Here is a 23,014-nt window from a genome sequence, read left to right on the forward strand (position 1 = left end):
AGGACTAAGATTTACTGTCAGAGCCTGGTCTATGGACCTAGACCAGTGGTTCTCAACCTGTGGGTCGGGACCCCATTTGGGGTCGAATGACCATTTCACGGGGGTCGCCAAACCATGCTGTCTGCCATTTTTTCCCCTTTTCCCTAGCTATCCTAATCCCTCTTATTGGTGGCCACACCCACTTGGGGGTCACCACAACATGGGGAACTGTATTATGGGGTCACGGCATTAGAAAGGTTGAGAATCACTGACCTAGACAGAAATGGATGAACTAGTAGGGGAAAAAAAACCCACTGACAGCCATCTCCCTAATTACAGTACAATTTTAGCTCAACCAAAATCTCCATGTATTAAATTACAATACTGCAGAGGGCCTAATTGTTACTCAGAATGGGCTGGCTTTTCCCACAGTCTATAATCTTTCTGAACATAATAGCTCTGCATTTCTAAACTGATCATAATGTGGTTCTTCTGTAATCCTTTAAAGTGAAAGGAATTAGCTCAGTTTAAAATTATTGCCATATTTCTGCTGGAAAACCTTGGTTTGCATTCTATTTCAGTCTCCCAGAGCTGAATATTAATTCTTTCACTTTAATGTTTGGTCAAACGGACATTTACTTTTATCACAGACCCAATCTCCTGGATGATCTTTAGCTCCAGTCTTGAAGATGTTTATGTTCCAATTGTCTTTTCTTTACCATTATCGGAACTTGCCAGTTTTTAGTTTCAGTTTTACTATACAGATACTTTCATAGCTCTGATCAAACTGGTGCTTCAGTATTATATATGAAAAAGGTGACAAAAAGGTTTGAGCATCAGAATGAAAACTATCCTGTATCTATTTGTCCAGTGATGCCATCCCTTTTAACTTGGAAATAAGTGAGGTCAGGATTAATCTTGCTTGGATAGGAGCTCATCAAGTTAAAGAATCAGTACCAATGTGACGTCCAAAAAAAAAAAAAATCACCCAGGCCTAGCAGGATTTGAACCATGCAGGTTTTAAGGACAGAAGTGGATACAAGGAAGGTCACATTTAAATCCCCCAAAATGGCAATATTTTAAGCAAAAGAAATAACTCAGACGTTCTAACACAGGGGTCTTCAAACTTGGCCCTTTTATGACTTGTGGACTTCAACTCCCAGAATTCCTCAGCCAGCGTGCCTGGCTGAGGAATTCTGGGAGTTGAAGTCCACAAGTCATAAAAGGGCCAAGTTTGAAGACCCCTGTTCTAACAGAACACTCTGCACTTTCAGCAACTTGAAATTCCCACCATCCTTTGGGGAAAGCCATAATGGTTACTTTCCTGAATACAAAAAAGGGAAAAAATTTGCAGCATCAATCTTAGAGGAATTCTCTATTGCATACAAAAATCTCTGAATTGCACCAGTGAAGGAATAGGCTCCTTTGGGCTCAGTTAAGCCTGGGATTATCCAAATAAAATTACTGCTATCTATCTGATGATACTAAGATTAAGTCTGAAACTTAATGATTTGATGCTTCAAAACTCCAAAGTCAAAACTCCAAAGTAATTCACATATGACCCTTTATAAACTCCTTTATTGGTTTCTAGTAAATCTCCCTCACAGCTGAAACAGTTAAAGAAAGATTTTCATTCCCCTACATCGTATTTTCCAGCTTCTTCTTAATCAGTTTGCTATTTTGTGCCAAATTTTTTTTCATCTATCAGCAAAAAAAGGAGGAAAAATGGGGAACCGTAAGCATCAGAAGGGCCCATGGGATGCTAAGAACCATATGCTACAATTTTGGTTTTCCTAATTAGGACAGAGCGGGTTATACTAAGGGTGTGAGGAATTCTGGGAGTTGAAGTCTACAAGTCGTAAAGCTGCCAAGTTTGGATGGCCCTTCTATTGTACAGTCTAAACCACAACGAACAAGCCTACTTAAGAAAAGAGATCCATAAGATGAATATGGATACTACTGCTATGTCTGTCATAAAACAATGAAAAGGAATAGTGAGAGTACCCCACTTTTCAAAAGTTGTATGGTGGCTTCCCTTAAACATCCTAAACTCTAAATGAGTGCTTCTCAATCTCCGCAACTTTAGGATGTGTGGACTTCAACTTCTAAATTCCCATGCTGGCTGCAGAATTCTGGGAGCTTAAGTCCATACTTCTTAAAATTGCTGAGGCTAAGAAACACTGCTCTAGATTATTCTGAATAAACTGCAGCACAAGTGCAAAATTTGTATTCATGAAGAACATGTGGCAGTATATCAGATCAATCAGAAAAACCAACAGCAGAATAGCTAAAGTTAGGAGTACAGGACAGAGGCACTTGATCCATTTTATATAAAGATTGTGAGCTTCCCAACGTTTAATGCTGCTTCTGATATTGCATTTACCTAGCAACAATAACACAGCTTGTGATATAGGTCAGGGGACATACAAGACACAAAGACGGAATTTGTTCTGACCCAGCTAGCGCAAGGTTAGAACAATGACCATTAATTTCCCATGGAACAAATTAAGGGTACTGCTCAAATCAGCACTTTTATTTTTATATCAACAGAAGGGCAGAATGACCATTACTTGTTCCAAAGTCATCATCTTCTATTTTTTTTTTAAAGATAACATAATATATTTTGGAAGTACAGCTTAACCCCATTGCTTAGAACAGTGGTTCTCAACCTTTCTAATGCCGCGTCCCCATAATACAGTTCCCCATGTTGTGGTGACCCCCAACCACTTATACATCACTGGGTGCCAGGGGCGTGGCCAAAGAAAAGGGGGGGAAAATGGGGGACAGCCTTGTTTGGCGACCCCCGTGAAATGGTCGTTCAACCCCAAATGGGGTCCCGACCCACAGGCTGAGAACCACTGGCTTAGAACCATTGAAAAGACTTACCTCGATAGTAGAAGAGACAGAGATCGGAAAGAACAAACCATCGCTTCTTCCAGAGCTTCATGCCGGTACTATCCTGTAGATAATGAAATACTGAATCACAGAACTGGGAAGTGCAAGAGCTTTAGCACATTACCAAAATCAGAATCTTTCTATAATTCTGGAACAGCATGGGTTATTACATATTGGTGTAATTAAACCATTAAACCTTTATCATCGCAAATAAAAGCCCACAATGCCTGACATCTGTGTCCTGAATCAGAAGATGTTGCCAAGGCAACCATTAACAGAGCCCTATTAACTTTATACCCTGGAAATGTTCCCAACTCACCTTTCTGACTCGTGTGCAAACAATCCTCAACTGAACATGCCTTTTTCCTGAGTCACAAAGCTCTACTTCTCAACACACAAAGTTTTCAAATGTGGTTGGGAAATTATCAAGTTATAAGCAAAGACATGATAATCTCCCCCCCCCCCCATATCACCTTTTCTTCGTATCCCAGTAATCATTACCTGTCGTCTAGATCAGTGGTTCTTAACCTGGGCGATATTGCCCCCCAGGGGGTGATTTCATTTTTCAGGGGGGCGAAGGAACGAAAAGGGGGCGATATGGGGGCGATGGAGCGAGAAGTTTTGGGGACACTTTTGAGACTTTTTCGTACAGTGAATCGCTGCATATCTGTTGTACAAAAACATCAGATTGCTCGCTCGCTCTTAGTGGATTGAATTGTGTTTTCAAATGTTCCTCCAGCTAGCTTCAGTACAGAACGCCGTACATATGTGAATATGCATTGGCTTCGTTTTCGAATTTTTGTTGTGCTTTGTGAAACATTTTGTGTGTCTCTTTGTATTGTACTTTTTTAGCGTGCACTCCAGTTCGATATTACATTTTCTTTGTGTCTTTTTAATTCTTTTTACAGCGTGCATGACTATATATACTTTCCTCAAATCTTAATTTAGTTTCAGAGTTTTCGTCTTGAAATTCTTAGTTCCTGCACTGCGGTTTGTTCTTGTGCCCTTTTTATATTTCTTTTTGAGTCTTAAATTTCACTTGTAATTCAGTCATTAAATGTTACTATTTTTCTTTTCGGGCATTTCACTTTCTTGCAATTGAATTTTGTTTTCAGTGGTCATTACATTTAAGTGTCTTGAACAAATAAGATAATAATGAAATACATGTATCACGAAGTTTGGGAATAAAGTGATGGGTAGCACCAAAATTTTTCACACAGTTGAGATAAAGACTGGAAATAAATTATTTGCATCAATATGTCCTGCTGACAATTTTAAAGAAAACAAAAAAAAATGTTTGCATAAATTGAAGAATTATTTCCTATGAGAGGTTATGTTGGGGGAGGGGGGCGATGACAACTTCCTCATTGGCTCAAGGGGGCGATTCGTTCAAAAAGGTTAAGGACCACTGGTCTAGATATCTAGAGTTACAGGTGAACGGTATCGTTTTCATCCTGTCATCCTCACCCCCCCTCCATTTCACTGAGTTGTAAACCTATGCTCAGGTTGAGAACCTCTCTGATGGCTGAAGAATGGAAGTGAACAGTCCAAGACTGGAAAAGATTGTTTTCCAAACGTAAAGTAGGTGCCTTCCAAATCAGGGGACATGAAATGGACAGAAAACACTCATTACTGTATAAAGGATATGAGGTTTAAACTCCCGGGGGCCAACATATAAATGTAACTAGATTCTGAAGGAGCCAATCTTTGTCGCTCTAAGAATACCATTCGTATCAGCAGCAAAAGCAATTTATCTGAGCCCCATCTTTGAATCTTCCACTCTTAAGCTTAAGAGGATGGGTCTCAGTACGTAGAGTGAAACCGGGACAATGCTAATCACTTTAGAACTTCTGAGAAATAAAGACTCCAATGGCACAGAAAGAATGCTAGATCAGGGCTTTTCAACCTTTTCACCCACTTTTAGGATATGGCAATATCCGAGTACCACCAGTTGCCTAGCAAGGTGTCAAAAACTTGATGACAAAAAAAAAAAAAGAAAAAACTGATGAAGTACAGGAAGTCCTCGACTTACAACAGTTCGCTTAGTGACTGTTCGAAGTTACAACGGCACTGAAAAAAGTTCCCCCCAAGCCACAGCCGAGCAAGACGCCTGCCTACCCACCCGGTGGCACTCTTCCTCCTGTCCGAGGTTTTCATTGTGAGCATTTCTGTTGAGGATTGGCAGTGGGGGTGGGGTGGGGAGGTGTTTGGTTTTTATTCCCCCCGTCTGCTGCGTGGTTGCAGCAGGTTTTGGTCACTTTACATGACCCTGGGACACTGTGACGTCATAAATATGAATCAATTGCCAAGCATCTGAATGTAAATCACAAGACCCTGGAGAGGCTGCAACATTCCAGCTGATCGGCGCTTCTTCTGGGTTCAGCAGAAGCACCAGGATCAGCGCCGAGCTCCAGCTGGAGCCTGGCGCTGATCCTGGTGGTTCCACTGAGCCCTGACAGCCCTGCAGCTCCAACCGTCTCTCACTCAGGTTTGTGCGGTGCTGCCACCGGTTCAGCTCATTCCCCTCTCCCGCCACCACTTTTCTAGGATGGTCGCGTACCACCTGCCAGGTGCCAATGTACCACAAGTGGTACCCATACCACTGGTTGAAAAGCCCTGTGCTAGATGATATATGAAAACAAGAAAACAACAACAAAGCTGGTTGGTTAAATCTGGGAGTTGAAGTCTACCCATCTTAAAGTCAGCAAGGTGACTTTGACACTGACATAATATCTTGTGGCTGGCTAAGGTTCAACTTACTCCACATTGGATTTTAAGAGTGGCAATTGCCACGGCAACTATTTTTTTTAAAATACAACTTTGAGCATGGAGCAAAACTTTGTCACAAGTAAAATAAAAGATTATGAAATACTACTCTTGGCCCAGATACAGATTTTATTAGTAAATAAATATGCTAAATATCTGTGCAGTATAAATATTACAGATTACAGTATTAATATTTATATGTTAATTATATGTAAGAGCGTAGGTCTATACATATATTGTGTATAGTATATTTTAAATGTGTGTTATGTAAGTAACACTTGAGAACAAGCAACTAATTTCATTTTTAATGTGCACCGTTGTGCCACAGAAAAAAATGACAATAAAGGTTATCTAATATGCTAAATATCTGGATTACATAAGTCAAATTAAATAAATAAGATATATGGTACTAATAAATGACCACTTTAGCTCAAACTTCAGTATTCACTTTGGGATATGAATTGCATCTTTTCTGCATGCATACAAAGTAAAAGGCAAAAAAAATGAAGGTGCTACAGTTTTGTGTTGTAGAACTGCAAAGATGAATTAAACCCAAAATGATTTATATTGCATTCTGCTTTTGAGAAATGTTTACAATATAACATTGTACAATACAAACAGAATCTCTAACAGATGTGGCCCTATTTGGGGGAATAAATCAAATCCAAATAATTGAGCAAAGTTTTATCTAATGTACTGTCATTTTGCAGCAGTTATGTTTCACAAGCTAGTATAGTTTTCCAATTTCCTCCTGGCAAAAATAACAGAAAGCAAAATCACACATTTGCAAGTTTGTGGGCTCTCCAGCACATACCATTAGCAGATTACCTTCCTCATATAATGTAGAACAAAGACGGGAGTTTGCACTTTTCTTATCTCATAATTGCAATACTACATTTCAGGTGACTGTTATATAACACCACCTCCAACCCCTCCCCCCTCCAAATAGACAATACCTGTTTATACAGCCAGCCCCGCCTAACGACAGGGGCATTAGGGTTTCTTTTTATTGAATTCGACCTCTTTCCAAAATTATGGACCTTTTTTGAGGAGCGCGATGTCTAAAAATAAAATAAAAATAAATTATCAATATTTAGTACGTATAACACATGTAGAGTTACCTCAGAGAGAAAAGCATGTTTGGATCATAAGCTTCTCTTAGGTCTTATTAAGAAGTCTTATCTCCCCCCCCCCTGTAAATCAGTAGCTATTTTGGAGGTTTTGCTGACTTACGTTTTCTTAAAGCTTTCAGCAAGGGAAGAAACTCTACTCCCTAGCATTGCATAAGCATTGCAGCTATTTTAACAAGAATATAAGTTTTAGCAAGAATATTGGGAACAGGACAAAGAAAAGAATCACTAAAATCAAAAGAAATGTTAGCCAGAAAGCCAAATCATAACCAAAATGAGCTAATATTGCTAACTTAGTTATATCTTACTTTGCCAAGATTCTTCCACACAGTAAATGCTTTAGGTCAGTGGTTCTCAACCTGTGGGTTGGGATCCCATTTGGAGTCGAACGACCATTTCACAGGGGTCGCCAAACAACGCAGTCCGCCATTTCCCCCCCCCCCCTTTTCCTTAGCTGTGCTACTCCCTTTTATTCTATTGGCTTTTGAAAGCCAATAGAATAGACTCTCCTGAATAGAGTCTAATTCTATTGGCTTTCAAAAGCCAATAGGAATTGTCCAGGATGTCTCTGCCCTGCTGAGCCCGCCAAAAGTCCCAATCTGCAAACGGTGCTGCACCAGTTGAGTAGTCCTCGACTTACGACCGGTTGAGTAGTCCTTGACTTACGACCGGTTGGGGGTCACGGCATTAAAAAGATTGAGAACCACTGCTTTAGGTTAACTGAGTGATTGTGCTTACTAGGTAACTAAGCAATTACTTTTTTGTTTTTTGCTTATAATTTTCACGGCAAGTACAGCAATTTTGTGTTATCAACTAAGATGATGGTGCTCAAATCACCCTGAATCAAGGACTTTCATCAATGGTCTTTTGCCAATTTACAGTGTAATGGTAAGATGGGGAACAGCACCTTATAAAACCACTTGTATTATCACAAGTATCATAGATATGAAGTGACTCGATTCAGAAAAATCAGATCTTATAAAGCATTTGTGGGTTTTTTTTGAGATTTAAATGTAGACTTATTGATCCCATGAAAAGTGCAGCACAGAATATCTCATATATCATGCACTTTCAGTTAAAAATGGTAGAAGATATCTGAATTTTTATTTAATATTTGTTGTTAAAGCATTAATTGGAATAGAAAGTGGGGCTCCATGGGCATGTAGATATTTGAGCAAGAAAAGAAATTCAAATATCACTACACCTTTTATTTTAAGTTTAAATGTTTGCCTGCAAAACAGAGAAAGAAAAAAGAATCAGGCTGTTTTAGGCTGGCCCAAGAATAAGAAATAAAGTTAGAAACTTGTAAATGACCATAACCAGGGCTCTTTTTTCTCATAGAATGCCCAGAACGGAGTTCCGGCACCTTTTTTGGATGGAACCTTGTAGGGTAGGCAAAGCGGGTTGTATGACATGTGGGAGTTCCGGCACCTTTTTTTTTTAAAGAAAAAAAGCACTGACCATAACATCCACATTAATTTCACATGAAATCAACATTCTAGGGCCCTATTTCTGAATTCTTTCCTCTCAGAATGTAAAGTTAAAATTGAATTGCTTCAAATATACCCAGGATTTCCCATTTAAAAAATAATAATTCTTCGTTGTCAGAATAATGTTAGCCTAACACAGTGGTTCTCAACCTGTGGGTCGGGACCCCATTTGGGGTCGAACAACCATTTCACGGGGGTCGCCAAACAACACAGTCCGCCATTTTTTCCCCCTTTTCCTTAGCTGTGCTACTCCCTTTTATTCTATTGGCTTTTGAAAGCCAATAGAATAGACTCTCTTGAATAGAGTCTAATTCTATTGGCTTTCAAAAGCCAATAGGAATTGTCCAGGCTGTCTCTGCCCTGCTGAGCCCGCCAAAAGTCCCATTCTGCAAACGGTGCTGCACAAGTTGAGTAGTCCTCGACTTACGACCGGTTGAGTAGTCCTCGACTTACGACCGGTTGGGGGTTGTGGCATTAAAAAGGTTGAGAACCACTGGCCTAACAGATACCACTATTTATTTTCCTTGGGTATCAATCTGAAGATAGGAAGAAAGAAGCACTTTACTATGGTAGAAGAAGCTGGAAAAAAAAAAAAAGAATTTACACCAAAACTATTATCAGATAAATATTTTTATCCAAAAAAGTACCAAGTTCTGAAGAGCTAAGGAGAATTAATCAAGAAAATTATACACATTAGTTGGATCAATGACATATAGGGACTTGTTAATTGTTTAATCCCTTTACCAAATAACCACACTGGGTTATATTTTGCCTTCTTATTACACCAAACAACTGTACTGCCTTCTGAATAGTAAAGCTCCATTAATTTTTATAACTAATGTGGATATTTCTGTGACATATGGTCCATGACAGAATAGGTAGGCAAACAATTTCTTGCAGCGGGTCTTAAAGTTAAAATGATGTGGCCAAACAAGCCTGCTCATTAAAGAGAAAAGTGTAAAAGAGCAGCGGTGACACCCTTCCATTTTTTTCATCAGATATATTATGCAGAGGCTGCTAAAAACGAATGAATAAAATAATTGTGACAATGAAACCAGCTGTTGGTGGACTCTGAATAGCAGGCACTCCCTTTTGTACAAGGAACAAGTGAATCTTTACAATGAAGTCATATTTTGTCAACAGTGATGAATATATGTTATAGTAAATGAAACAATATATTGTTAAGTTCAGTTCCATCTAATAAGTTAGCAGTGCCATTCAAAGAACTTCTCATTGTCTTCAAATCATTAACTTAGTTAAAGCTAGTGTACATCTTGCATTCATCGTGGTTGGCTGTTATATTTTAATCTAATAGAACAATTAAAATGTATTGCTGTAAATGTAATTTAACAGAAATAAAAAACATATTTGTTCATTTATGCATTACATTTAATGCCTGAAAAACGTGACGTTTACAGAAAACGTTCTGCAATATAACCTCAGCATGAATCTGCTAACAATTATGTGGTTAGGAATAAAAAAAAAAATCCAGACTTTGAAATCTGATTAGGAGATGTATGAAACCAGTAGCAATATATTTCTTTTAAAAAAAGAATACTTATAGCTTGCCAGCAATTTAAGCAAGGCATCTTCACACTGAGAGCCAGTTTTAAAAGTGGCCTTCAACATAAAGATGCTTTCCTAAATTCTAGGCAAGACCAGGGCATTAAAAAAAAATATATTTACATTATTCACTGCATTTATCCAGTGATTTTTTTTGTGCTTCATCTTTTTGCACCCAAAAAGTCAGATTCGGCTTATTCGCAGTATATGGTAAGGTTTTTGTAAACTACCCATATTTATTGTACATAAGGTAAAGGTTTCTCTGTCTAGTCATGTCCGACTCTAGAGCAGGGGTCTGCAACCTTAAACATTCAAAGAGCCACTTGGACCCGTTTCCCAGAGAAAAGAAAACACTGGAAGCCGCAAAACTTATGTGTGCACGGGCGTGCACACAATGCGTGGGGACCTTGATTGAAGAGTTTAATTAAAAAGAAATAGAGGCTGCTGTGCATGAGTTCTTTCCTCTCTCTTTCCTCTCTGTTTCTCTCTTTCTCTTTCCTCTCTCTCTTTCTCTCTCCCTTTCGTCTCCCTTTTTCTCCCCCCCTCTCTCCTTCTCTCTTTCTCTCTCCCTCTCTCTCTTTCTCTCTCTCTCTCTCCCCCCCTCTCTCTGATCTTCTGCTCACCCGGCAAGCTGGCTTCAGGCTATTCTGCAACAAGCTGACACACATTCTTAGTGGGCTGGCTCTCTCCTGCCCTTCCTGCAGAGATGCAGCAAAGGGAGGAGCCCCGCCCAATAAGCTTGTTAGCTCATCGGAACAGCATGAGGCCACTCTTTTTTACACACACACACACACACAGAGAGAGAGAGAGAGAGAGAGAGAGGGAGAGAGAGAGAGAAGGAAAGCGAAGTGCTTCTCTTTGTCTCTCTCTCTGCAAATGGCAGAGGAGGCTGGGAGCTTCAGGAGAAGGCTCAAAGAGCCCCATGTGGCTCCGGAGCCGCGGGTTGCCGACCTGTGCTCTAGAGCATGATGTTCATCTCGGTTTCTTGGCCAAGGGAGCCATTGTTGTCCACAGATATTTTCCATGATCATGTGAGCATGGCTGAATGCCAAAGGCATATGAATGCTATTACCTTTCCACCAAAGTGGTACCTATTAATCTACTCGCATTTGCATGCTTTCAAACTACTAGGTGGGTAGGAGCTGGGACAAGGAATGGGAGCTCACCCTGTTGTGCGGTGCTCAGGTCTCAAACGTGGGCTGTCAGCTTTCCAGCTGACAAGCTCAGCTTCTTTAACCGCTGAGCCATCGCACCCCTCATACTTCATATAAACCCATCTGAAGACAAGCAGACTCTCACTTTTTTAACCTCAATACCATGAAAAATGTGGGTTGGCTTATCCACAGGTGGGTGCATTTTTCATGGCATTTGGGTTAAAAATTTGCTGGTTGCCTTATCCACTGATGATGCAGAAGAGCAGCAGGCAGAGCTGGGAGGCGGAGTTAAGCGAGTCATCAGCCTACAGTCATTACGTTCCCACAAATAGTCTAAGATCAACCCCTTCTGAATTCCATTTATCCTTATCTGGTGCCAATTTAGTACTGAACTTTAGTTGACTAGATTCTTGTGTATAGGCTTGAGCAACAAATCTTAACTGCAAGTTCACGTAATGTCATGATCCTCTGTGCTTGACAGGTGGGCTTATACATGAGAATATATGTATATTAGGAATATTTAGATGTTTGCCATTGGAAAAGTGAAATTAAAGCTTGAGGTTAATTCCAGGACAACAGTTCTATTCTGGCACAGAAAGTAAAGGCAGCAAATTTCATAAGACTTTCTTGAACTGCAGAGGTGGGAAACATGTGGCCCTTCCCATGTGGCTAAACTTGGATTTGCTGCAACTGCAACCAGTTTCGTTGAAGTCAAAGGATATGGGGGATACAAAGCCCAAAAACTCTTAGCAATTATATTGGCAGACAAATACCTGATTGAATAATTGGCTAATATGCTCACTCCATAATGCTATTCTTATCTGAAGGGCAAAACAGTTTAAAAAGAAAAAAAGAGAACAGAAAGCATCCTTTTAAATAGTGGATCCCAAAAGTAACTGTTAAGATATTTTTTCTTTAAAAAAAAAAAACCTTTTAAAAAACTTTTTAAACTATCAGTGCAGAGGTTCCCTTTTAAAAAAATTATTTTTAACTTTTGTACCAAACTGAGAGAAAATGAAAACAAAATAATAAAGTATGATTATTTTCTTGAAACTATAACAAATAGTTTATAATAACAAAATGGTTATAGGAATACTATAACAAAAATGTAAATCAGGGGTCTTCAAACTTGGCTCTTTTATGACTTGTGGACTTCAACTCCCAGAATTCCTCAGCCAGCATGGCTCAGCATGGAAACCTCTCCCTTTCCTAAATTCTAGTTTGAAGACCCCTGATTTAAATACTCTAACTTGAAACATGTCAGATCAATTTTAAACCTCAAACACTTTTCTGTAGCTGTTCTCTTCTTGGGTTTTTTTTGCATGACAGTATGAATCAACTAAGTTCTTCTTATGTGGAGTTTCTGAAGAATTGCAAGAAACTAATCCAAGCCCTTTTCCACCCACAATCATAGGGGGGGAAGGGGAAAAAAAATCTTATGCCACGACACAAATCCTTTCTATGTTAGGCTAACTGGAGCAAATGGAGATCAGGTTCCACCAATCTATACAATTACCGAAATGTTTCTTTCCCCATGCTAGCCTGGAAATAATTTTCCTTCAACCTACTTGAAGAAATGTTTTCCACACTCCAAAAATCTTCTTGCCAATTAAGGGTTTAATGCGTTTAGACAGATTGCATATCTAGAGGAATCATAATTAGTTGGTTTGGGGTCAGAGGGTGCCTAAATTGAATTAAACTAAACAATCAAATAAAATAATTCAGATGATGGTAAAGTGAAAAGTCTCAGTTGATCACTGAAGATATTGAGTAGCTAACTCAGGGTTGAGATTCAGTCAAACGACATAGTTCAGTAAGAAAGAATTTCAGGACAAAAATTGGTAAACTAAAATTGATTTCAACATCTGAACACTTTCCTTATGTTAGGAAAGAAAGACCAGCTTCAACTGAGGTCTAATATGAGGTTCTTTACAGCTGCAAGACTGTTCTAGTTTTTTCTAGATTTCAAAGCTACCTTTCCTTATTTTGGCTGTAATTCATATGAGCACATCATTGTATAATGAGCAGAATAATTATTCTGGATGCCACCTTCAGAAATTTTTCTCATTAAGACCAAAGGGAGCTTAACATGACTAGCATTGAAAGGCATTCACTGTAACGTTCTCTCTCCATTTTATTCTTTGTTTAATTATAACTGTTGCCATATCCCATCAACATGATGAGATTTAAATTCTGTTGAACTAATGAAAATGATTCCCATTTGGTTACATTCCCACAAGGCTACGCATTGATGCTTGGTCTACTCTACTGTTGTGGTGGCACTATCCTCTTGTCATGAGAGATAGCAAAATGAATGCTGTCACTTTTATTCATGAGTAAAAGAGAATGTGCATGACCACAAAGATTAAAAATGCAGCTGTTTTCCCACAGAAAGGAAGAGTAGAAAACTAACCAGAACTTATTGTCAAGCATCAGAAGAACAGGCTATGCATTAGAAGCTCAGATCACGATGTCTCCAAGACATTAGAAGAATGTTATCTTCACTGTCTCAACTTGGGCATTCATCTAACCTTCTCTACCACAGCATTTGTGTAAAATAAAAAATAAAATATTATTCTGCCATTATTTTTACTAGCCGTTTCCCGCTGCCTTTCTCTGTCTGCCTTTCAATCCCGTTCCTATCCAGCACTATTGTTTTCCCTTACAATGGGCAACCTCTTGAAAACCAGGGGCTTCCATTTGCATTTTTGGTGGGGAAAAGGCTGCAGTAGGTGGAACAATGATACACAATGGGATATTTGTTTGTTTATTTATTTATTACATTTTTATGCTGCCCATCTCCAATAGCAGAAATGTGGGCCAGTATTCTAGGACTTTGCTTTTCAAATTGTCCACAACAAATTTTATAAGATTGCATTACAGCTTCCATGGGTTTCCCATCTCAAAATGGTGGAAAACCACGTTTCTAATTTTTAACCATTGCCGGTTGAACGTGCAGTAGGTTCCAAAGCTGAGGCCATAGATCGCCCACTCCTGTTTCTGTCAAGTAATGCCAGTGATGCCTGGGCTAAAACTTGTCAAGAGACACAGAGAACAGGATCCTCCATGCAAACTAAAGTTCTTGGGGCTCTCTGAGCTTGGTTGTTTTCTTGAAGACATTCATTACCCAAACAAGGTAACATCATCAGTGCATTGGTGGTACAATGGCTAAAGTGCTGTATTGTAGGCAAACTCTGCTTACAGCCTGGAGTTTGATCCTGACAGAGCCTGAGGTTGACTCAGTCTTCCATCTTTCTGAGGTCGGTAAAATGAGGTCCCAGATTGTTGGGGTCAATATATTGACATCGTAAACTGTCCAGAAAGTGCTATAAAGCACTATGGGACAGTATATAAATCTATTGCTATCTTCATCCCAGTTTTCATTATACTCATCCTAGGTTTTTGGGAAGAACTTGTATGAAGGCTAATACTAGCTAAAGAAGTGACAGCTGTGACTTCATATTGTTGTACTTAATTAGCATACAGCCAAACTCCCAAAGAATGGAAGGTAATATTAATGCTTCTTGAGCCACGCAAGTCAATGTGTTTTTAGTAACAGCAGCAAGTAATAATATAATATACAATGTATATAGAAATTAGTAACCATGCAAACTGACTCTTTCCAAATGTGTATTTATAAGACTTACGAGTATCTACTTGTTTCCACCCAGCTATCATATTGCAACAAGGTTCTGCCAAATGTAGTCCAGAAAAGATGCATGTGCTGACAGGAAAGCACTTGTACTAATAAACGTGTGTGCTTGATAAAAGTATTAATAATTCTCATGTGGACATTTTCAGCCATGAAAGTGACTCTCTAATGTCATTAGTTTATAATTACTCCATCTGTATGAAGAGCACACTTTATAAATCACAAGCAGACACATTCCTGCTCCAGGGATCTTTATACTCAAAAATTCAGTAAAGGGAAAGCCACAGCAGAACGTGAAGAAAGAGTTATTGGGATAACGGTAAAAGAACATTTAATTGTTTCAGTTACAGACTAGATTGTTGCACAGAGCATTGGTGCTGTTAAGCTTCTTTAAACATGCAGTGTGGATTAAATAGGGAGCTGGGCCATTTTAACATCAGAACTATTAATGAGTACTCATTCCTAATTGACATTGGTTTCTTGTTGCTCTTGATTGGTCAAAATAATTGAATTATGCAAGACACAGTAGAGAAGCCTCAAGATATACCAGAGAGTGCTGATATTCATGCCAGAATATTTTGTTCAAGGTCTCTGAGGTTGATCTTTTCTCTCCAAATCCTGTTTTCTTAGCTACTATTATTTCTTTCGGCTGGACATTTCAATAGGCTGTTTTTGTCTGCAGCTTAGAAAAAATCCAGAAGTACAGCATAGGACAGGGGTAGGCAACCTTGGCTCTTTTATGACTCGTGGACTTCAACTCCCAGAATTCCTGAGCCAGCATGGCTCAGCATGGAAACCTCTCCCCTTCCCCTCAGCATGGCTGGCTCAGGAATTCTGGGAGTTGAAGTCAACGAGTCATAAAAGAGCCAAGGTTGCTTACCCCTGGCATAGGAGAATGACGGTGAGCCTATGATACATGTCAAAGGTGACACGCCAACATTTACCAACACCCAACAGCTATTCTCAAACACATGCCCTGTGCTCCCAGGCAGTCTCCAAAGCTTCTGAAAATGAGTTTGTTTTGCTTTTATTTCATTTTTGTAATAAGAATGTGGTGGCTCATAAGGTTAGAACGCTGGCTGCCAATTGGCAGGCTCGTGTTTGAGACCCGCAGGGTGGGGTGAGCTCCCATTCAGCTCCTGCCAACCCAGCAATTGAAAAGCAGGCAACCGCGAGTAGGTTAACAGGTACCACTTTGGTGAGCAACTTCACAGGGACACAAAAGGGGCCCCAACTGGGTGTCCCCCAGGCAATGACGATATCACCAGCAAATCCTTTCTCTACGGAAGCACTGTGGTGGACATGGAAAAAAACCTGTAACATTTCTTTATATAATACATAGCAATATAAATGATTGGACTGTATTTTTTTTCCCAAATAAATCATTGTGCAAGGAATTGTTTCTCTTTTATTTGTGGGTGTGGGGTGACATATCAATAGAAACAAGTTAGGCATTTTCTGAATTTTTGATATGCCGATCTAAAAGTTTCACCATCCCTGGTAGAGAGTTTCCATGCTTCAGAGGCTAAGACACTTAATGAAACCAGGAAGAAGGGGGACATTTATAATATTTAGCAATATGCATGATAATTAACAGAAATGGGAGAGACTGAAGATGAATTATTTATTCTGTAGGACAGAGAGTAGGCAGAATGAAAATGTTCACCCACCTTGTTATGTTGTGTGTGTGTGTGTGTGTGTGTGTGTGTGTGTGTGTGTGATGTAGATGCCCATGTTGAAGAACAAAATGACTTTTTTTTTTTTTACTTTGACCACACTTAATAGAATAGCATTGTCAATTTGTAAGGTAAGGTTTCTTGAAGAGCTGCAATTAATGTCTTGAGCAGAAAATTACATCTTAAGAAAAAAAGTTGGAAGAGAAAAATGGGTAATGCTTTTCGTCTTTTTCATTCCCTTCCAACATCTGAAGTATTTGGCTGAAATCCAAAAAAAAAATAAAAAAAATAATAAAAAAAATTGAATATAAAAAAATAGAAAGAAACAGTAATAACAAACGAGTGAGAAAAGCCAACCAGGAACTGGATAATCTGTTCCTTTTTTTTCCTTCTTTTTTTTAAAAATTAAGTTTGCACTTCAGAGTAGTGATTTAACATAGGATAAAACTTCTTCAGATTATCTTCTACCATATGGATAAATAACTGAAAAATATAGCATGGTTCGTTCTAGCAAAAATTGCTGTGTGTTGTTCTGTTCTAGCTCAGAAAGTGATCCGGGAGGGCTTTTTTCCTACCTCTTAGCCTCAGTGGGTAGGCTGCATTGAGGCTGCTTTCACGGGCTTTTTAGTAAGAACTACCTTATGGGCCACCCACTGGGATCATGATTATAGCTTATTAGAAAACCATTAAAGGATTATCTCTTCTCTGTGACTTTTTAAAATAAGAAAGGAATCCATTTTAGCCACACTTATTAAGGTTGTGTAGTGCTTTAGATCTGAAAAGAAAAAGGTGCTTCAGGGGAGGCCTGAAACCTAGCCAAATATTTCTATTCCCAGAAGTGAACTGCTTTACAGTCCTAGTATTTGTTTATTGGCTTTTAATAATAAAGTTCTTTATAATTAAAAAAACAGCATGAGTAATACAATATTATTATTATTCATGATGGATTATATATATATATATATATTATGTTATATATTACATATATTATACATACACAAACATATATATACACAGACATACATACACACACTATATACCAGGGATGGAGAACCTTTTAGAAATTGAGTGCCCAAAAACTGGCCCTGCCCCCCGCCCACCCCCACTTTGCCCCTGCCCACAGCCCATCCCCGCTCCACCCCCACTCTGCCCGCCCACAGGGCCACCCACCGCCTCCATGGCCCGCTGATCGCCCAAACAGCCCAGCAGCGCCATGGCAGTCACACCCTCCACTCATGCCCCGCAGCATCATCTGCATGACGGGGTGCGAGTGCAGTGTCCCCGCTGTCTGGCTGCCATGTTCTTGGCTGCGCTGCTCAGGTGATTCTCCAGGGGGGGCTGCTGGTGAGGAGGGGCCATGGGGGAGGCGGGGCTGGGGCAATGGCATGTATGCCCACAGAGGGCTCTGAGTGCTGCCTCTGGCACACGTGCCATAGGTTCGCCACCACTGCTATATACTGTAACTTAATTTTTATTAGCATTTTATTTAGAGAAGTTTTTCCCACAGAAAACAATACATAACACTTTATAAAAAACCCAATAAACAGACCTGTGGATCTAAAAAAGCTGTTTAATAATAATAGTAATAGTAGTAGTAAAGTTGGAATTCTTTAACTTCCAAACGAAGATTGATTGTCTTACAATCTCTACGTAATTGCGCCTCCACACCACGTTAGGCTTACTAGCTCAATAATTTTGTACTAATGAATAATGTATATTGAATACAATAACTTACTCTGCCCAGAGGACTCATCGGATGTGCTGCGTAATCTGATGTCAAATTATAGTGTGCAGGTTCAGACACCATGTTTAGTGGTCGTTCTTTCTTTTCTTCTGAAGTCATAGCTGCTGCAGTCCTGAAAACAGAATATTCAATTACATCGGAACCTGCCGGAGACTCAAGACTAGAAGAAAAACACAACTGATTTTAATAAGAATCTGAATATGTTACCTGTGCAGATTCCCAGCAAATGTTGATGCAAAACAATTATGACTATGTAAAACATGTCTCTCTGGAACATCCTAGAGTAGGTTCTCAACAGGTAATGCAAAGTATCTCCTACTTTAGTAATTCCATACCTGAAAACTTCTCAGGTCTATAGTGCTAAAAAAGAAACAAAAGGGCTGCCAAAAATGAGTCCATTTGATCTGCCCAATTTTATGAATCACAAGCTTATATTAGCTGAATGACTAACCATTGCAGTAAATTGCTGAACATCTGACTGTTCTCCCAGGCTTTGACTGAATGAGCCCCATTGCTTTAGGCCTTTTTTTGTTTTTTCACATTATTGGTTAATTTTCTTCTTGTCTTATATGTTTTTTTTACCTTTTACTTCATTGTAAGCCACCCAGAATTGGGAGACCTTGAAATCTGAATTTGAAATTATTGAATTAATACAGTAATAAACACATGCTTAGAAAAACTGTAGAAATAAACTAATCTTAAGGAATCATACATATCTAAATCTGTGATGAATTTCATGAGGCATCCATACTTTGTAGAGTCTTTGAGAGGCTGGTCTGTATAATTCTACAACTTAAGCAGCAAAAACTAATCTTTGATGTCACAGCCCCATTTTGAGGGTGAGCAGGTCTAATTTAACTGTATTTCTCCTTTTCAAGATTAACCTTGTTCAATATCAGCAAATTATAATTACCAAATAAGAGGATTCAAGAAGTTCCAGGAAGCTGAGAAGGAAATTCAAGGAAACCAAATACTTATAGCAAAACAAAAAAGAGATAAATCAAGGTAGGGGAATAATTGATATGTGATCTATGAATAGGGTGGACTCTGTAGGCTGAAAACACTGTAAGAACTACAAGAAAATTTCAGTCTGGGATGAATGGATGGTTGGATGGATTGGTGATTACTCGGACAGACCTAGATATCACCAAGATAGATACAGAAGATGGAATAAAAAAGGAATACTGTCATATGATGTAGACAATTGTATTCTTTAAATTTCACAAGTTGTACAACATCTCAATACACTTTTCATTGCCTAATAAAATTGGGAAAAAATTAGAATATCAGAAACGTTGTTCTGGAACTTGGGTTTTTCACCCATTAAGGCATATCAGAACTAAATAAATGTTGGCCTTTATGTTGCCCTCACAGGTGCACCTTATTTCAAGAACATGGCCATAAGTGGCTTATTTGCTCTATAAGCAACATGTGCTCATATTCACAAAAAGCAGAAACTGCAGTATGAAACAGTATAGTAGTAATCTTTGCTTAATAACTGGAGTTCCAACGACCTCATTCTACCACCATGATTACAATGTTTCTATCTGGGCCCTGGGCAACCAGTTTGCATTTATAAGCTGTTTGCAGCATCCCGTGGTCACATGACTGTAATTTTTGGGATTTTTTTTGCCAGTTTCCAGCAAAAAAAAAAAAAAAAGGAAAAAAAAGCCCCCATTGAGTAAAACAGTAGAATTCCTTAGCAATCATGGCATTTGTTTAATAAGGTCTACAAAAAAGCTCTTAAAATCAGGCATGGTCATATGGTGACCTACTTAATGATTACCACGACTTACAACCACAATTTGGGGCTCAAGGACTATCTGTAACTTGATCATTGTTTTTGTACTGCATTGTTGATTTTTAGGTTTAACAGAAAAGTGTTCTTTTGGGCCGAAAAATAGTCAAAACGTAAAGCAAGAATTTAGTAGAAATAAAAAGTTTTTTATTACCTGGAATCAAATAATAAATAAACAGACAACTGCCCAGTCAATTGATCACATATAAATGATTAACTGATCATCAATTGAACAAGGAAAGTAAATAGTTAATGCTTGCATTCACCTTTTCCCAGGCATTAACTTTCCTAATGCTTATCTTTCAATGGGTTGGCTTATTCTAAAATAGTTTTACCATTACAAACTACTTTGGGATTTTGTAAATAACATTGCAGTACTATTTAACAATTACTGTACATTATATAACAACATCACAATAAGAACTATATAAATATTCAAAATATCAATATATATATATATATGTTTTTACAACTTTTTGTAAACACGTACTTACTGTTCATTCACAACAAATATGCAATTGTCCTGTGATGGCTGTCCTGTCACTGGGTGCTTGCAGGTCACTTTTCGTTCATTGTGACTGTGGAGGAACAAATACAGGAATATCTAAGCATGCATTGATTAATTTTACAGCTAATCGAAAACCCCTTTTGAAGTTTTTGCATGGAACAGAAAAAAATGAAATGACATATGGATTTGATGATTAGGAAAAAACTGTAGATCATAGGGGGAAAAAAATGAAAGCTATGATGTAAAATTAGATTATGTTTAATGTAAACGTATTTTTATAGTCTGTTAAGTCAGGTGGAAATAATTTCTTCATATTTCTCTTTGGATTCCTTTCTACAATCTCGGCTTTGCTTGAAATGGCACGAACATTCTATTTATATTCTGGTTTGTCACCTATTCTTCCAGACAGCTGAATTCCCCATTGCATGTTGATACAGATTAGGCTGTCTCAAAGGTGTTTTTTTTTTTTCAAAAGGCAACTGGGCTGTTTTTTTCCTTGAGAAGGAAGAAGAAAACTTCTCACCCAAGAATCTTCATCAGTACCAATAGCGGGGAGATGGAAGGATAGGAACTGTCTATTGAGACTGGATGGTGGGGGGAAGATGGAAGGATAGGTTCCATCCCCCCACCATTCAGTCTCAGTGTCTGTACCAGGGGTAGGCAACCTTGACTCTTTTATGACTCGTGGACTTCGACTCCCAGAATTCCTGAGCCAGCATGCCTCAGCTTGGAAACTTCTCCCTTTTCCCTCAGCATGGCTGGCTCAGGAATTCTGGGAGTTGAAGTCCACGAGTCATAAAAGAGCCAAGGATGCTTACCCCTGGTCTGTACCTATCCTTCCATCCATTCCCCCCGCCGCCATCACAACTGATGAAGCTGCTTCTTCTTCCTCAAGGAAAGAAACAGCCCAGTTGCTCTTTGAAAAAACACAACACACAAAAGCACAACTTTGAGACAACTATGACCTGGATGACTGAGAATCTCCACAGACATACAGATTAGACATTAGCAGTTTTGACAACTTTGACAAAGTTAAGATAATTGATTCTCTTATTTTGGAAATAGGTGTCTATCCCTCCTCCTCCTCCTCCTCCTCCTCCTCCTCCTCCTCCTCCTCCTCCTCCTCCTCCTCCTTTTTGGCTGCTCCTTGGGCATTAGAGTTATTATGCTGTGGAGTGATTTGTTTTTTAAAAAAATTCTTAGACTCTTTTTAAACTGGCATGTCATGTAGTGAATGGCAGTAAATAATCAACCATGCATGCATATAATCTTCAGAAGACAAGGGAGAAAATAATAAGATAAAGCCCATGTATACTGGGCAAAGATCCAAAGATCTACTGTAGTTATTATGGGAATGTAGGAGTCTCAATTGAATTCTCACTTTTCCTGCGGTTATGGAATACAAGACATGGTATACATTTCTCTATTCTTCAGCCGCCAATAGAGGAATAATATCTATACAGGAATTCAAGAAGTTGACTAGATGCTTGGTAATTCATGTAGTTAGGACACTGGGTTAACAATTAGCAAGCCCGTGTTTAAGTCCCGAGTGCTGTTGTGTGACGGGGTGAGCTTCCATCACTAGCTCCAGCTCCTGCCAACCAACCTAGCAGATCAAAAGTGTGAAACCACAAGTATGTAGATAGGTATCACTTTAGTGAACAACTTTACAGGGACATGAAAGGAGTCTTCAACCAGGTCTTCTAAAGGCAATGGTGTATGCCACTGGCTAATCTTCTCAACTAGAAAGTACTTTGTAGGGAGCTTCTGACTCGAATGTAGTAGAAGTAGTAGTAGTAGTAGTAGTAGTAGTAGTAGTAGTAGTAGTAGTAATAGTAGCAACAGCAGTAGCAGCAGCACTAGTAGTTGACCTTTTTTGCTTATTTCTCCTTAAGGAAGATTAATATTACATTATCTATGAAATTTCCTTATTTGCGGCTGCTGCCTTAAAATTGAGAGGAATACTCGTGATTGTTGCTTTGATTATTAATTGTCTGCTATTTTGCTATTTCTTTTTAAATTTATGTTTATTGAGATTTTTACATAAAAAGGCAAATTTAAAAAATAAATAAAAAATGCAAAAAATTATTAAATGTAATGTCTTTCGACCACTCTTCAAGAGATAATTACTATCCTATAATCCCTCTTTTCTCTTAGAAAGTATACAATCCTTTTAGCTCCTCATTTAATCAACATCTTTTTAAAATCTTCAATTCATCATATTTTAATTTTCCAGCAAAAAGTCCATATAAGGTTTCCAGTCTACAAAAAGTTTTTTCCCCTCATCAAAAAATCTAATAATCACTAATTAATTTCACTTCTTTTTATAACATTTAGTTCTTCTGGTAAGGACCAAATGCCTTGTAGTAAACATGTATTTAATCCCTTATGCCTACTGTTCTGTTTTTTTAAAAAAACTGCCCTAAGTTTGCAAACAGGGGGAAAGGGGAGGACATGAAAAGGCAAAAAGCTTCAAGTGATGCAACAACCTTCAATATACACAATTTTCTGCCAAAATGATGGTGGTGAGCTTCTCATAGGGAACATTAATATCTGACAGCACTTTAAACAAAACATATTCTAACATATCCAGACATATTTTAAGACCGAGAGAGCGAGGCACATCGAAGATACATCCAAGGAAACTGAAATAATATTC

The 23,014-nt window shown here is 38.6% G+C and overlaps 1 protein-coding gene across 23 annotated transcripts in view; it reads right to left on the bottom strand.

Moving 5' to 3' along the window:
• PLEKHA5 (pleckstrin homology domain containing A5) overlaps nucleotides 1–23,014 on the bottom strand; it is a 210,271-nt gene that overhangs the window by 81,144 nt on the left and 106,113 nt on the right. For 21 of the 23 annotated variants that reach the window (XM_039332909.1, XM_039332907.1, XM_039332908.1 and 18 more), the window contains 4 exons: nucleotides 20,342–20,425; nucleotides 18,041–18,161; nucleotides 6,597–6,701; nucleotides 2,866–2,938 (listed from right to left, as the gene is read on the bottom strand). In XM_039332909.1, the coding sequence (XP_039188843.1) occupies nucleotides 2,866–2,938; nucleotides 6,597–6,701; nucleotides 18,041–18,161; nucleotides 20,342–20,425 (383 nt within the window). Of the gene's footprint in view, nucleotides 1–14; nucleotides 58–2,849; nucleotides 2,939–6,596; nucleotides 6,702–18,040; nucleotides 18,162–20,341; nucleotides 20,426–23,014 lie in introns of those variants that run through there. The other 2 variants (XM_039332924.1, XR_005555453.1) reach the window with 2 other exon arrangements.

Source organism: Crotalus tigris, unplaced genomic scaffold (genome assembly GCF_016545835.1).
Source record: "Crotalus tigris isolate CLP2741 ecotype Arizona unplaced genomic scaffold, ASM1654583v1 scf7180000024469.1203045, whole genome shotgun sequence".
Lineage (NCBI taxonomy): Eukaryota > Metazoa > Chordata > Lepidosauria > Squamata > Viperidae > Crotalus > Crotalus tigris.